Consider the following 12,635-nt stretch of genomic DNA (forward strand, 5'->3'; position numbering starts at 1 on the left):
TTGAATTTAATGACTACGAATTCCTACAAGTTCTCTTATGATCTTTTCTTTTTTTAATTTTATTTTTCATTTTGGCTGCAGTGGGTCTTTGCTGTGGCATGCCCGTTTCTCTAGTTGCGATGTGTGGGTTTAGTTGGGGCGTGTGGGATCTTAGTTCCCTGGCCAGGGATTGAGCCCAGGCCCCCGGCATTAGGAGAGTGGAGTCTTAACCACTGGACCACCAGGGAAGTCCCCTGATGTTCTTTTCAATATGTGTATGTTTGTTTATTTATTTTTAAAGAGTTCTGTTCTTTCATTATGGATTCTCTTCCTTTTATCCCTCCAATAATTTTAAATATTGTTATTTTTAGTCTTCTTTTGATTCTTCTACTCCCAGTTCTTCTTTTCATTGTGTTACTGATTTTCCCTCAAGGTGAAGTGTTTCCTCACATGGTTTGTAATTATTTATTGTGCATTTTGTGAATTCATTTTCTGCAGAAGTTTATGTTCTGTGAGTGTCTCATTCCTGGGTTTTTGAGTAGCCTTACAGTGATTTCTGCCAAGGATTCTTTAGTGCTTTAGGACTAAATTTTTACATTAATTTCCTGGACCTGGCATTTTCTTACCACATTTTGGACTCTATCTACATATGTCTTGGGGTTTCAGTTTTTCATTAAATTTTATTTCCCCCCGTAGAACCTGGAGTGGGCAATGTGCTTCCTCGTGGCCCACTAGGGCTTTTTATTCATGGTGAGAACAGCCTGAAGAGCCCCAGATATATCTAGGGTCTCAGTTTTAGTTTCCAAACTTACGACGCCCTAAGGCCACATTTTGTTCTAGATTGGCATTTAAACTCAAGTTCCCTGAGCCTATATCCAGGTCAGATCCTGACCTTGACCTGTCAGTTCATGCACTTATTACTCAGATTTCATGCTTTCTTTCTGTTTCTGGCCTCTGAGAATTTCTCTTTCTGTTGGCTATGTGAATAACGCTGCTGTGAACATCGGTGTACAAATAACCTGTTTGAATTCCTGCTTTCAATTTTTTTGAGTGTACACCCGGGGTAGAATTGCTGGTTTATATGGTAATTCAGATTTTTAATATGGTGCTATACTTTAAAATTTAAAATGTATCTTTATTTTTGACTGCACTGGGTCTTCGTTGCTGGGTGCAGGCATTCTTTGGTTGCAGAGAGCAGGGGCTACTCGAGTTGTGGTGTGCAGGCTTCTCATTGTGGTGGCTTGTCTTGTTGCGGAGCACGGGCTTCAGGGTGCAGGGGCTTCAGTAGGTGTGGCACACGGGCTTAGATCTCTGTGGCGTGTGAGATCTTCCTGGACCAGGGACTGAACCCGTGTCCCCTGCATTGGCAGGCAGATTCTTAATCACTGGACCACAACTCTAACTTTTTGAGGAACTGTTGCACTGTTGTTCACTTTGGCCATACCATTGTACGTTCCCACCAGAAGTGTACAAGAGTTCCAGTTTCTCTGCATGCTCGCCAGCGCTTGTTATTTTCTGCTCTTTTGATAATAGTTGTGTTAATGGGTGTGAAGTGGCACTTCATGGTGGTTTTAATTTTCTTTTCCTTCATGTTGAGTGATGTTGAACATCTTCTCATGTGCTCTTGGCCAAGACAAGGTCAAGTTTCATAAGGAGCCTGATAAGAATTGTATTGGATTTATATATTAATTTGAGGATTATTGTCATGTTTACAGATTTGAATCCTATTCAGGAACACGGGGTGTCTTACTAGTTGTTCACCTCCCCCTCCCCCCACCCCGAATTTTCAGTGAAACTTTATGAAGGTCTTGCACACACTGTTTATTCCTGGGTAGTTTATCTTTCACATTGATTGCTTTTGTGATGGGTTTTTTCCTATTAGCTGTCCTAATGGATTACTGATAATGGTGGATGGGATGAATGACTTATTTTAGACTTATTTTCGCCATACTGAAACAGATTCTTGAGGCCCACCTACATTATTTTCTTTTATTGTTGATTGACTGCACTAACTTGGATTGTTGCCTCTTATGTGTTTCTGAAAATCAGAACTTTCACAACATATCTTTTTTCTTTAGATCATTTATGAAAATATTAAGCAACATCTATCCTAGAATTTATCTCCAAGACATCATTGTGTTTGTATTTATCCATCTGAAATCAAGTTTTCCTTCTTTAGTCTAGCATGAATTCTCAGGAAACCTAATGATTAAATATCTCCATGAGAGAAGTCCTTAATATCCTAATTGGTTATTTCTAACCTAACTCCTTATTCTTAGCCAAATCTAGCCAATTTTGTGTTAATTCTTTCTTCTTTTTCCTCTCTCCCTCATTCCCTCTCCCCACAATTCTTCCCTCTTCTATGCTTCCTTGTTGTTTTTCTTTTTTGCTGGGTAGCTTTGGACCTGAGCAGGGACTAACTTGTGACCTCTGCTCATCCCCCAGCCAGGACATCACAGGTGATATTTACTATTTCAACTTTGCTAACGGGCAGTCCACATGGGACCACCCCTGTGATGAACACTATCGGAACTTGGTGATCCAAGAGCGGGGCAAGCTGTCAACTCCTGGGGCCACTAAGAAGAAAGAAAAGAAAAAGAAAAAGGAAAAGAAAGACAAGAAGGATAAAGAGACCTCCAAGAGTCCCCTGGTGAGTTAGTGGGTGCCAGCTCCCAGAGAGACCAGGCCTGAAACCTGAGGGGGTATTGGGAACCTCTGGCTGTTTACAGCTGGGAGATTAAGACCAACAACAATAGTAATTTTGTGATAGTACATCATCTGAATTGTATCTGTTTTCTGGCAGATTTTCCTTTTAGCTTCTAGAACTAGTGCTTACCATTGCTAAGCAGTTTCTGCCCCCCTCCCTATTGGGAGGCATATATAACATAATAGTGTCAGTGAGCGAGGGCCCGACTGGGGACAGGGTTTTGCAGTTGTCCGGGAATTGATGCTGTCTGCCTCTATGGAGAGTCGGATGACAGAGAGCAGTTGGCGGAGGCCAGAGAGCCTAGAGGAGCAAGTGCGTCCCCTCTCCTTTCCAAGCCAGTCCTGCCCCGAGTGGATTCATCGTGTGTCTTAGTGGTGCAAATTCCTGGATGTCTGATGGGCCGTAATTCGGTTGTCAGAACACCAGTGGCTTCAAGATCCAAAGAGAAACGTCTGAGGCTTTATCTGCCCCCGTGGATGGTCTTTGCGGCCGGCGTCCTTGGTTTGCGGTGGACACCGATGTTTGATTGCAGTGCCCTTACCTTATTCCCCAAGCAGCTTTTTCACTCAAGACTTGAAAGTGCTCTTTCCCATTACTGTCCTGTGTCCCTCCTCCAGGTGTGAGGCAGGTGGGCCACGCTGAGGAGAGGGAGGGGCTTGGGAACCCAGTTCAGCCAGGCGGGAAGCACTGGGAATACCTTCTCAGTGGTCGGGTTGATTTGCTCTCTTATTTATGGTCTTTATTTCCCACCGGCGCCTGTGCTTGCTTCTTAGCAAAAATTCCCCCATTTGCCTTCCTTCCCAAGGTGTCAGTTCTGGTGTTGGATGATTGCTGATAAATTTATCCTTTTTATCATTTCCAAGCTCAACCGATAGGCCTCCTCCATACCCCCACCACTACCCCATATTACTAGTCGTGGTTCTAAGAAATAAGATAGCAAACCCATTTCTTCTGGTGGAGAAAAGAGGACATGTCATTTCCAAAGAGGTTGAATTTTCTAATGGCAAGTATTTGCAAGGTAAAAGATGGATAATGGGCTTTTCACTAATCCTAGACTATATTAGTTTCTTATTTTTGGTCACGAGGCGTGTGGGATCTTAGTTCCCTGACCAGGGATGGAACCCACTCCCCTTGCACTGAAAGTGTGCAAGTGGTCTTAACCACTGGACCATTGGGGAATTCCTGCCAGGGCGTATTTTAGATGACAGTCGGCATCTGGGTAGTCTCTGACATGACTGCAGGTGAGAGAGGAAATGAAGTGAGGGTTCTGTGTTGGAGAGTTGGGTAATAGACCTAGGTTCTGGGTATTTGACTGAGTTCCTGGAGCTCCCTGTTACAAAGGATTCCTCCTGTGGTTCAGGAGCTTAGGGCAAGTGGACAGGCCTGGGCTGCCAGTCTGGATCTTAGGGCTCAGGACAGGTGCCTGAAACCTGAGTTTGTTTGGAGGCAGACCTGACCAGGTGGGTGATCTGGGCTCAGGTGGTTTGGGCTCCCTGGAGGAGAGCCGGGTGGAGTTTAGTGTGAATATTTGAAGAATGTGGTTGATCTTTTAGGAATTTTTCCTTCTTTCTTTCTGGCTGCACTAGGTCTTTGCTGCATGTGGGCATTCTTGGAGGCCACCCTTCGTCACAGTGTACAAGCTTCTCTTTGCGGTGGCTTCTCTAGTTGCGGCGTGCAGGCTCTGTAGTTGGCGATGCATGGGCTTAGTTGCTCTGTGCCATGTGGGATCTTCCTGGACCAGGGATTGAACCCATGTCCCTGCACTGGCAGGCGGCTTCTTAACCACTGGACCATTAGGGAAGTCCTTAGGGTTTTTTTTTTCTCCCCCAAGATTCCCTGACTGTGTGGACCTCTCTTGAGCAGCACCAGCTCATCTGGTAGAAGACCTAGTCTGAGTGTTCAAGGCTCAGCTTGCTGCTCATGTTTCCCCTCTTCCTTCCCTTCTTAGATTATTTCTGATAGTCCTTGATAAGAATGGTGGGTTTTTATGAAGTTAACCAGTCACAGAATTGAGAGCTTGATGGTACCTCCAGGATAACCTAGCTGGAGATTTTCAGACTTTTTGTTAGTAGTGACGCCATCTTCACAGAGGGCCAGTGTCTAAAGAAGCGGAGCTGCTCTGGTTGAACCTGGGAGTGGGGGTCTGGGCGATGCTCCTTCCCCACCACATACCCACTATGGTGGCCCCAGGGTGCCATGGGAGCAAGGTTCCTGAGCCCTGGATCTAGTCAAGTCTCTTCTTTGTAGATAAGGAAACTAGAGCCTAGAAAACAACAAAGCCCAAGGGAGTTTTTAGCTTTTCTTCCCTCTTTGGTTTGTGTTTTTACTTTGAATGGAAGGTGGGTTTCTGCTAAGGGTTTGCCAGCCTCTATGGTAGCCAGTAGAAGTCAGCAGTGCTTTGTCTTCGTTTTCTCTGCCTCTTTATATACCCGTCTAGGAAACACAGCCTGAGCAGGGCCTTCTGCCTTCTTCCTCCTTTCTCCGTGGCCCGTCCCCTCTCCCAGCACCTGGGCTGGCTGATCTGGACCTAGACCGAGAGATGCAGGCTAGAACTGAGGGCTCCTTTAAGAAAGAGAAGAGCCCGTGCGTGCTGGGTAACACCCCCAGGCCTCTCACGGGCTCCCTGCCCAGCAAGCTGCAGCCACTGTTCAAACGCCAAGTTTCCCGAACCCACCAGATCTTTGCCGATGTGGAGAAAATCTTAGGCAGGGCCCCAGCCCACTGCAGGACAGAATTAGGTGACCAGCAGGGTCTGGAGAAACCCCAGCCGCTGACAGAGAAAATCTACCTGGGGTTTTCAGACCCCGAAATAGAAGAGCTGGAGATGAGGAGCAGACTGCTGAAACCTGGCGCTCTGGGCCCTGACGACACCGGGCCATTCCAGAACAGGCAGGATGCGTTAGAAAGCAAGACGCAGGCCCCTGTCCACACAAAGCTTTTGGAGACCCTCAAGGGCCCGCAGCTGAGAAGGGAGGAGCACAGGCACGACATGGCCAAACGGAGCTCCACTGGCCCTGGGGGCGACAAGGGCCAGAGCCCCATTCCCTCACCATCCCCCGAGGAGGCCCCCTCTCCGTCCCCTTGTTCTTCTGACCCCATGCTGCTCACGGGGAAGAGCAAGTTCTTGTTAGACAGCAGCCCAGCTGAAGACCAGAGCTGGCAGGGCGTTTCTGGGGAAGCGGGGAGCATGGGCAGAGGCAGGAGGAGAAGAGAGCCCCCAGGACTGTGGATGGGGCAGGTCTCCAAGCTTGTCCACAAGGACGCCTCCAGGAGCGGCAAGGAAACTGAGTCTGATGACCCTGAGGCTCCAGGGGCCTCAGCTGGAAGTCCACCCCAGGGGCTGTTGCTAATACCCCCTGATACCCTAGCCTCAGAACCGGTCCAAAGCACCCCTGCAGGGATTGCTCCTGGGGGGCCTCCTGCCATTGAGGAGAGCCCATCCCCAGGCTCTCCAGAGCCCCCCCAAGAGGACAGGAGGCCAAGTGGGTGTGAGCCTGACTTGGAGAGCAGCAGCAGCAGCAGCCTGGCCTCTCGCCTTGGCTCGGAGGTCCTGGGGGAGGTGACCAACTTTCCATGGGACCTACAGAGCCCGCGGGGATCTGAGTGGGCCGTGGGTGAGTCAGGCCCTGGGCCCACAGAGCGGCACCCCAGTGCCTTCCTGGCACCCCAGCTGCTCCCCATGCAGAGCTCCGCTGAGGAGCAGTCAGAGAGCGAAGACTACTCTGAGGACCAGAGGTTCTACCAGCACATCCTGCAGATGGTCAAGATCTCCCGGCGGCTAGAGGGCCTGGGGCTGCCCGAGAGCGCGCAGGAGATGCCGGGCCAAGACCTGGCCAGCGTGATCTGCTGCCTGGCTGCCGAGTCTTCCAGGCTGTCTAGCGAGGGTGAGCACGAGGCCATCAGAGCCATGGACTCCGGGCTTCTACCTTGGGGGCCGGAGCCGCGGGAGCATCCTCCAGAAGTGGACGTTGCCCCGGCCGCGCAGGAGGCCTCTCGTCTCCTGCCAGGCAGCAGCCCCCTCAGGCAGGGGCTGGTCGAACTGAGTTCCAGCAGAGGGCTTGCGGCAGAGCCAGGCAAGATGCAGCTTCTTGACCAGGTAGGCTTCTCAGAGACCATCACGGCCTTCAGGCCCAGTGAGCTTGGCAGGGAGGGAGCAGGTTGTGCTGACAGTCTTAACCCAGCCATCAGGTCAGCTTTCCTTCTGTCTGTCCTTCCTCGGTGACCAGGGAGCCCTTAGCCACCCGGGATGGCCATCTTGTGGGATGACATGCATTTCCTGTTTCTTCTACCCCATCATCTACAAGATGGGGGTGGAGGGTGTCTGGACTTCCCTTCCCTTGATCTGACCGTACTTCACGGGTGCTTTATATGCTCTGAAGATGATCTGTTTTGAGGGTAAGGTGGCACAGATCATGGTGTTCATGCAAGATGTAGGAACTGTTCCAGGATTTGGGAAGCCTTCCCCATCAGCTGATAGTATAGAGAGGTCCTCCCAAGTAGACACCCTGCCCCCAGCCTCTGAACTTAGTCCCTTCTCGGAATCACACAGAATTAGTGAGTTACAGTGCCTAGGGTCACAGAGACTCAGACACGACTGAAGTGACTTAGCACAGACAGTTAATACTGTCCTGTGGCTATGATGTGCTCAGTTGCTCAGTTGTGTCCGACTCTTGGTGATCCCATGGGCTGTAGCCCACCAGACTCCTCTGTCTGTGGAATTTTCCTGGCAAGAATACTGGAGTGGGTTGCCATTCCCTACTCCTAACCCAGGAATCAAACTTGAGCTTCTCACGTCTCCTGCACTGACATGCAGGTTCTTTACCACTAGCGCCACCTGAGAGGAGAGACTGAAACCCGGACTCTCTTCTGCTCAGTGGCTGCTGCTGCTCCTTCCTTCCCAGGGTTTCCAGAACCATGTGAATAGCCTGTGTCAGATTTGCACAGACCACTTCCTCCCCTAGTGGGATCTACCAAAGAGTGGGCTTGCCCTGTCATTCGGGGCCCTTTGTCCCTTTAAAGAGTCACCACCTTCTTCATTCAGAAGTCAAATAGGATCACAGATCATGGGGTTTATCTGCACTTCCCTGGCTTCTTTTGCTATTGCCCAGCTGTGGCTTTACTCAGTTGTTACCTCAGTTCCTAATTGCTGACATGCCTGGGTTCTCCGTTAGCTCTAATAACCCCTGTAGCACTATAAACATCAGATAAGCTGCAGATTATCTTGCCAAGTTTTAATTAGCTCAGTGGCGGCAAGTTTATCCGCTCTGAAGGACAACGCCATGCACAGCTCTTAGCCAAAGTTAATGGCCATCTATAGAAGCTGATCAGCTAGGAGCCAGGGATGTATAATTTCTCTTCTGACTGCTGATGTGGTAGAGGCCTGGGAGAACAAAGCCCTCAGTGGGCATGTCTCCCTCCCTCAGGCCCCTAGCACGTTAGCAAATTAGCCATGTCAGGAGTCTGTAATTTTCCATAAATATAGTGTGGGAAGAATTTTGCTCACTGATCTGCTGGGTGGGCTGGGCGGCTGGGAGGAGCCAGTCAGGTCTGCTCACAGTGCACCGCAGAGCAGCTCTCCTGGGCTCCTTTTCTGCCACAGCCAGGAGGCGGTGTGAGCTACTGGCTTAGACACTGCCCTGCTTCTCATATCTACTCCTGTTGTTGCTAGCCCTGTGATTTGGTGCAGGCAGAGGTCTTGACCTCACCAGTCTCCATTTGCTCTTGTGGGGACTGGGGCCTCAGACGGTTTTGAGAGTGGAATGAGACAGGTGCTTTTACCCAGGAGCCCAGGGCTCAGGCAATGTTGGCCAGTTTTATTATTTTCAGCTCCTTTTCTGCCTCGAGAAGATACCCTGCAACAGGCTAGATGACTGGGAATCTCTTTGGGTTGGCCAAAAAGTTGGGCTTTTTCCATAAAATGATACAGAAAACCCCAAACGAACTTTTAGCCAACCCAATACAAAGATTTCGGGGGTTGGGAGTCACGTTGAGTGGTCTCATGTCACCTTTCAGCTGGGAGTCTAATGCCCTTCCCGGGCAGAAACAGGTTGTGTTTGGAACCCACCAATGGTCTGGCCTCAGGCCCGGCCTCAGGTAAGAAGATAGGCCACCTGAACCTCTCATCTTGACCCCCTCAGGTTCCCCTTTCTCTCTTCAGTCACTGTGGGATTAAAGAGGAATGGAATTTTTGTTTTATACACATTTTAAGTTTAAGAAATGGATTTTGAGGAGCTCATTGTAAACCGTCACCAAAATGCTCTCCTGCCTCAGTTTCTAAGCCCAGACCATTGTAACACTAATCTGTTATGCTATCAGTTCCATAGCACACACACGTGCTGGGGTAGCCCGGACCACACACACATGCGCTGGGGTAGCCCGGGCCACGCACACATGCGCTGGGGTAGCCCAGGCCACGCACACATGCGCTGGGGTAGCCTGGATCACGCGCACATGCGCTGGGGTATCCCGGGCCACACATACATGCACTGGGGTAGCCTGGGCCATGCACACATGCTTCTTACATTCAGTATCTCATTTGAAGTTCTCAGCAGACCTTAAGTAGCATGCACATATCATCTGTGACTTGCAGATAAGTAAACCGAGAATCCAAGATTCTATGAGTGGCCCAAGTCTCACAAATTTTGCCATCTCTCTGGTGTGTCTCCCCAGTCCTCACGGGCATGAAGCCCGCCATCCCAAGAATAGGATAGAGGAGTGGCCACTGTAGTCCTCTGGCTGAGCGCTCTCCAGCCTCTTTGCTCCTCAGGAGAGCAGAGAGAGAATTCTTCTGTTTCTCACGTGGTTTTTTTTTTTTGGTTTTTTTTTTTTGGCCATGCAGTGTGGCATGTGGGACCTTAGTTTCCAGTGCAGGAATTGAACCCCTGCAGTGGAAGCATGGGGTGCTAACCACTGGACAGCCAGGGAATTACCCTCATGGGTGTTCAGAGTGAATATTTATTTTAATCAAAGTAATACATGCCCATATTAAACTCTGCCAAGACAAGCCAAAAGGTGCAAAACAAAATATAGCAGTTCTCCGGTGTGGGTACCCCCCCACCTCCACCATGGCAATGCCTTTATTCTGGTGTCCGCTTCCATATTTGTAAATAACATGCTTAGGCTGCTTTTTCTTGATTCATCAGTTTTCAGCTTTATGTATTGAGTCTTCTCATGCTGGGAGGTGAGGCTTTTGTCTCTGTTCCCCACCCCCTCCCCAGCTTCCTCTGTGGCTTCAGAGGGGAAGAGCAGGGCCCTCTGCAGCTTCTCCAGATGTGGAAGAGCCGCTTGCTGGGAGATAGTCACAGAGTTACGAGAATCGGGAAACCAGCCTGTGATTCTCACGTGGTTGGCACAATGCTGACTTCTGGATGTTGTGTTTCATTAGCAGCCTCTGAATGGAGGTGGTTTAAACTTAAGCGGGCAGGATTTAGATGTTTTATTTTTACATCCGTCTCCATACTCTTAGAGCCCTGTGGTTTCCTGGGTTTCTAATAGGATGTTTTCTGTTGCCCAGGCCCTGGGCTCCTCGTTAGCCCCCGTCCACGTTCCTCTCGGGGGCCTGGCTCCGTTAAGGGGCCAGGTGGATGCCCCGCCCTCTGCTCTTCGTGGACCTCAGAGTGTGAGCCTGGGGAGCTCGGTGGAGTCCGGTCAGCTTGGAGAACTCTCGCTGGTAAATGGTTTTCTTCTGTGTACAGTGTAGTTACCGTGGGGCCTCCGTGTTCCTTGCTAGGAGCTGTGGCCCATCGAGAAATAGAGGGCATAGGCTGAGTCCTCAACACTCATATGGTGTGGAAGAAGGTGAGTCACACCTGGGTGATGCTGAACGTGGGTGGGCCGTGGAGGACAGTCAGAGAGACTCAGGGCTCATTTCCCGGTCCCTGCGGCCAGGGCAGTAGGAGTTGGACAGGGAGGGACCAGTGTGAGCTGGAGCTGCTGGGTCAGCTTCTCAGACGTGGTGGCCTCGCTCTAGGCGCCATCTTGACAGACGTGAAAGCACGCTGAGGGTCTTCCCACTGAGTGCCCTGACCTTCCTTCTTTTTGGAGCCGTCACAGGGTCTCAAGCCTTCTGCTGCTACAAAAGGTCTCCTGGGCTCCATCCATGAGGACAAGAACGCTCTCAGCCTCTTGGCTTTAGGGGAGGAGACCAACGAGGAGGATGAGGCAGAGAGTGACAACCAGGTAAGAATGAATCCTTTTCTTGGCCTGAAAATCCTGTGGGCCGTTAAAAACAACAACAACAACAAAATTTTTTTTTAAATTGTGGTCAAATATATACACCTTGAAAGTTACATTTTAACCACTTTTAAGTGTACAGTTCAGTGGCCTTAACTACCCTCACAGTGTTATAAGGTCTTCATCACCATCTGTCTCCAAAGCTTGTTCATAATCCCAGAGACACTGTGTACCCATTAAACAATAACTCTGCATCCTCCCCTCTCCACAGTCCCTGATCTACTCTGTCTCTGTGAATTTGCCTGTTCTAGATATTTCATAGACTTGGCATCATGCTGTCTTTGTCCTCTTGTGTGTCTGGCTTCTTTCATATAGCATAGTGTTTTGTAGCATGTGTGACTGGATGGTATTTCATTGTATGAAATTACCACATTCCATTCAGCCGTTCATCTGTTGGTGGGTACTTGAGCTGTTTTAACCTTCTGGTTTAACCTCTGTGCTACTTTGAAAATCAGTGAAAGCGGTTTTCCAGCCCACAGCTTCCTTGTTTGCCCAGTCTGTATCCCTGCTGGGACTGACCCAGGAAGTGGAGCTCTCGGACCTGTGAGGAGCTTCTGGTCCTGCACCTGGGGCTGACCAGTTTCCTTGCCATTGTTTTCATTTTCAGAGCGTCCGCAGCTCCAGTGAGCTTCTTAGGAACCTACACCTGGACATCGGGGCGCTGGGGGGTGACTTTGAGTATGAGGTAAGAGCCCGAAGCACCTGCAGACAGACGTCTCAGCCCGGCAGGTTCCCCCCTTCCTTCCTAAGCCTTTCTTCTCAGGGAGACATATTTGGAAAGAGAACTCTTTAGTCCCGGTCCTGTCCAGATGGGGTTCCTGGGGTTGAGGGAAGTACAAGCAGGGAAAGGAATTCATCCATTCACTCATTTATCAAATAACTGCCATTTATCAGCTCTTTCTGTGTGTAGCACTTCACTCTCAGCCATACAAGCCTCAGTTAGCTGCGGTTCCTGCCCTCGAAGAGTTTATATTCTCATAAAAGAGAGACCCGTGTAACCAGAACACAAGAGTAGAATGCAGGGAGGGAGGCCGTCCAGGCAGTAAGCCGCAGTGCTGTGGGGAGCAGAATTCGGGGGTGTCCTGTCTGTTTGGAAAGGCTTTAGTGAGAATCTGACACCTGAGGTGAGCCAGGAAGAACGGTAGCATGGCCGGATGTGCAGAGGCAAGCGGCGAGGGAGAGAGCCCGCTGCAGGGCACTGAATGGGCAGAGGCAGGAGGAGAGGATGAGGGCCATTCTTTAACCCGGAGCTCGGTCATGTGTGGCAGAGGATTGGGAGGCGGAGCTGTGGAGGTGGGCTGGGCTGGGTCATGGAAGGCCTCAGTGCCGGCTGAGAAGTTGGGACTGAATTACATAGGTGTTGGGAGCCATCGGAGGGTGTAAATGGAAGTGTAATGCCATCTGGGTTCGTTCTTTTTTTTTTTTTTTTTTTTAATTAAAAAATTTTTTTATTTGGTTGTGTTGGAGCTTAGTTGTAGCACTCAGGATCTTCAGTCTTCACCGTGGTATGCGGGCTCTTTAGTTTCAGCACGTGGGATATAGTTCCAACCAGGGATCAAACCCGGGCTCCCTGAATTGGGAGTGCGGAGTCTTAGCCACTGGACTGCCAGGGAAGTCTCCCCATCCGGATTCTTAATGTCTCTTGAGTGCTGGCTGTGGGGCAGCCGAGTGCTGGACCCTGTGGCGACCCGAACAGTGGTAAGGTGTGGTCCAGGCT

At 49.9% G+C, this 12,635-nt stretch overlaps 1 protein-coding gene across 1 annotated transcript in view; it reads left to right on the forward strand.

The window, feature by feature from the left end:
• Positions 1-12,635, forward strand: part of CEP164 (centrosomal protein 164) — a 69,432-nt gene that overhangs the window by 17,215 nt on the left and 39,582 nt on the right. The window contains exons 4-8 of the mRNA XM_055548207.1: positions 2,425-2,629; positions 5,124-6,782; positions 10,200-10,355; positions 10,730-10,864; positions 11,526-11,603. Coding sequence (XP_055404182.1) covers positions 2,425-2,629; positions 5,124-6,782; positions 10,200-10,355; positions 10,730-10,864; positions 11,526-11,603 — 2,233 coding nt within the window. The remainder of the gene's footprint in view (positions 1-2,424; positions 2,630-5,123; positions 6,783-10,199; positions 10,356-10,729; positions 10,865-11,525; positions 11,604-12,635) is intronic.

This window comes from Bubalus kerabau, chromosome 15, assembly GCF_029407905.1.
Source record: "Bubalus kerabau isolate K-KA32 ecotype Philippines breed swamp buffalo chromosome 15, PCC_UOA_SB_1v2, whole genome shotgun sequence".
Classification (NCBI taxonomy): domain Eukaryota; kingdom Metazoa; phylum Chordata; class Mammalia; order Artiodactyla; family Bovidae; genus Bubalus; species Bubalus kerabau.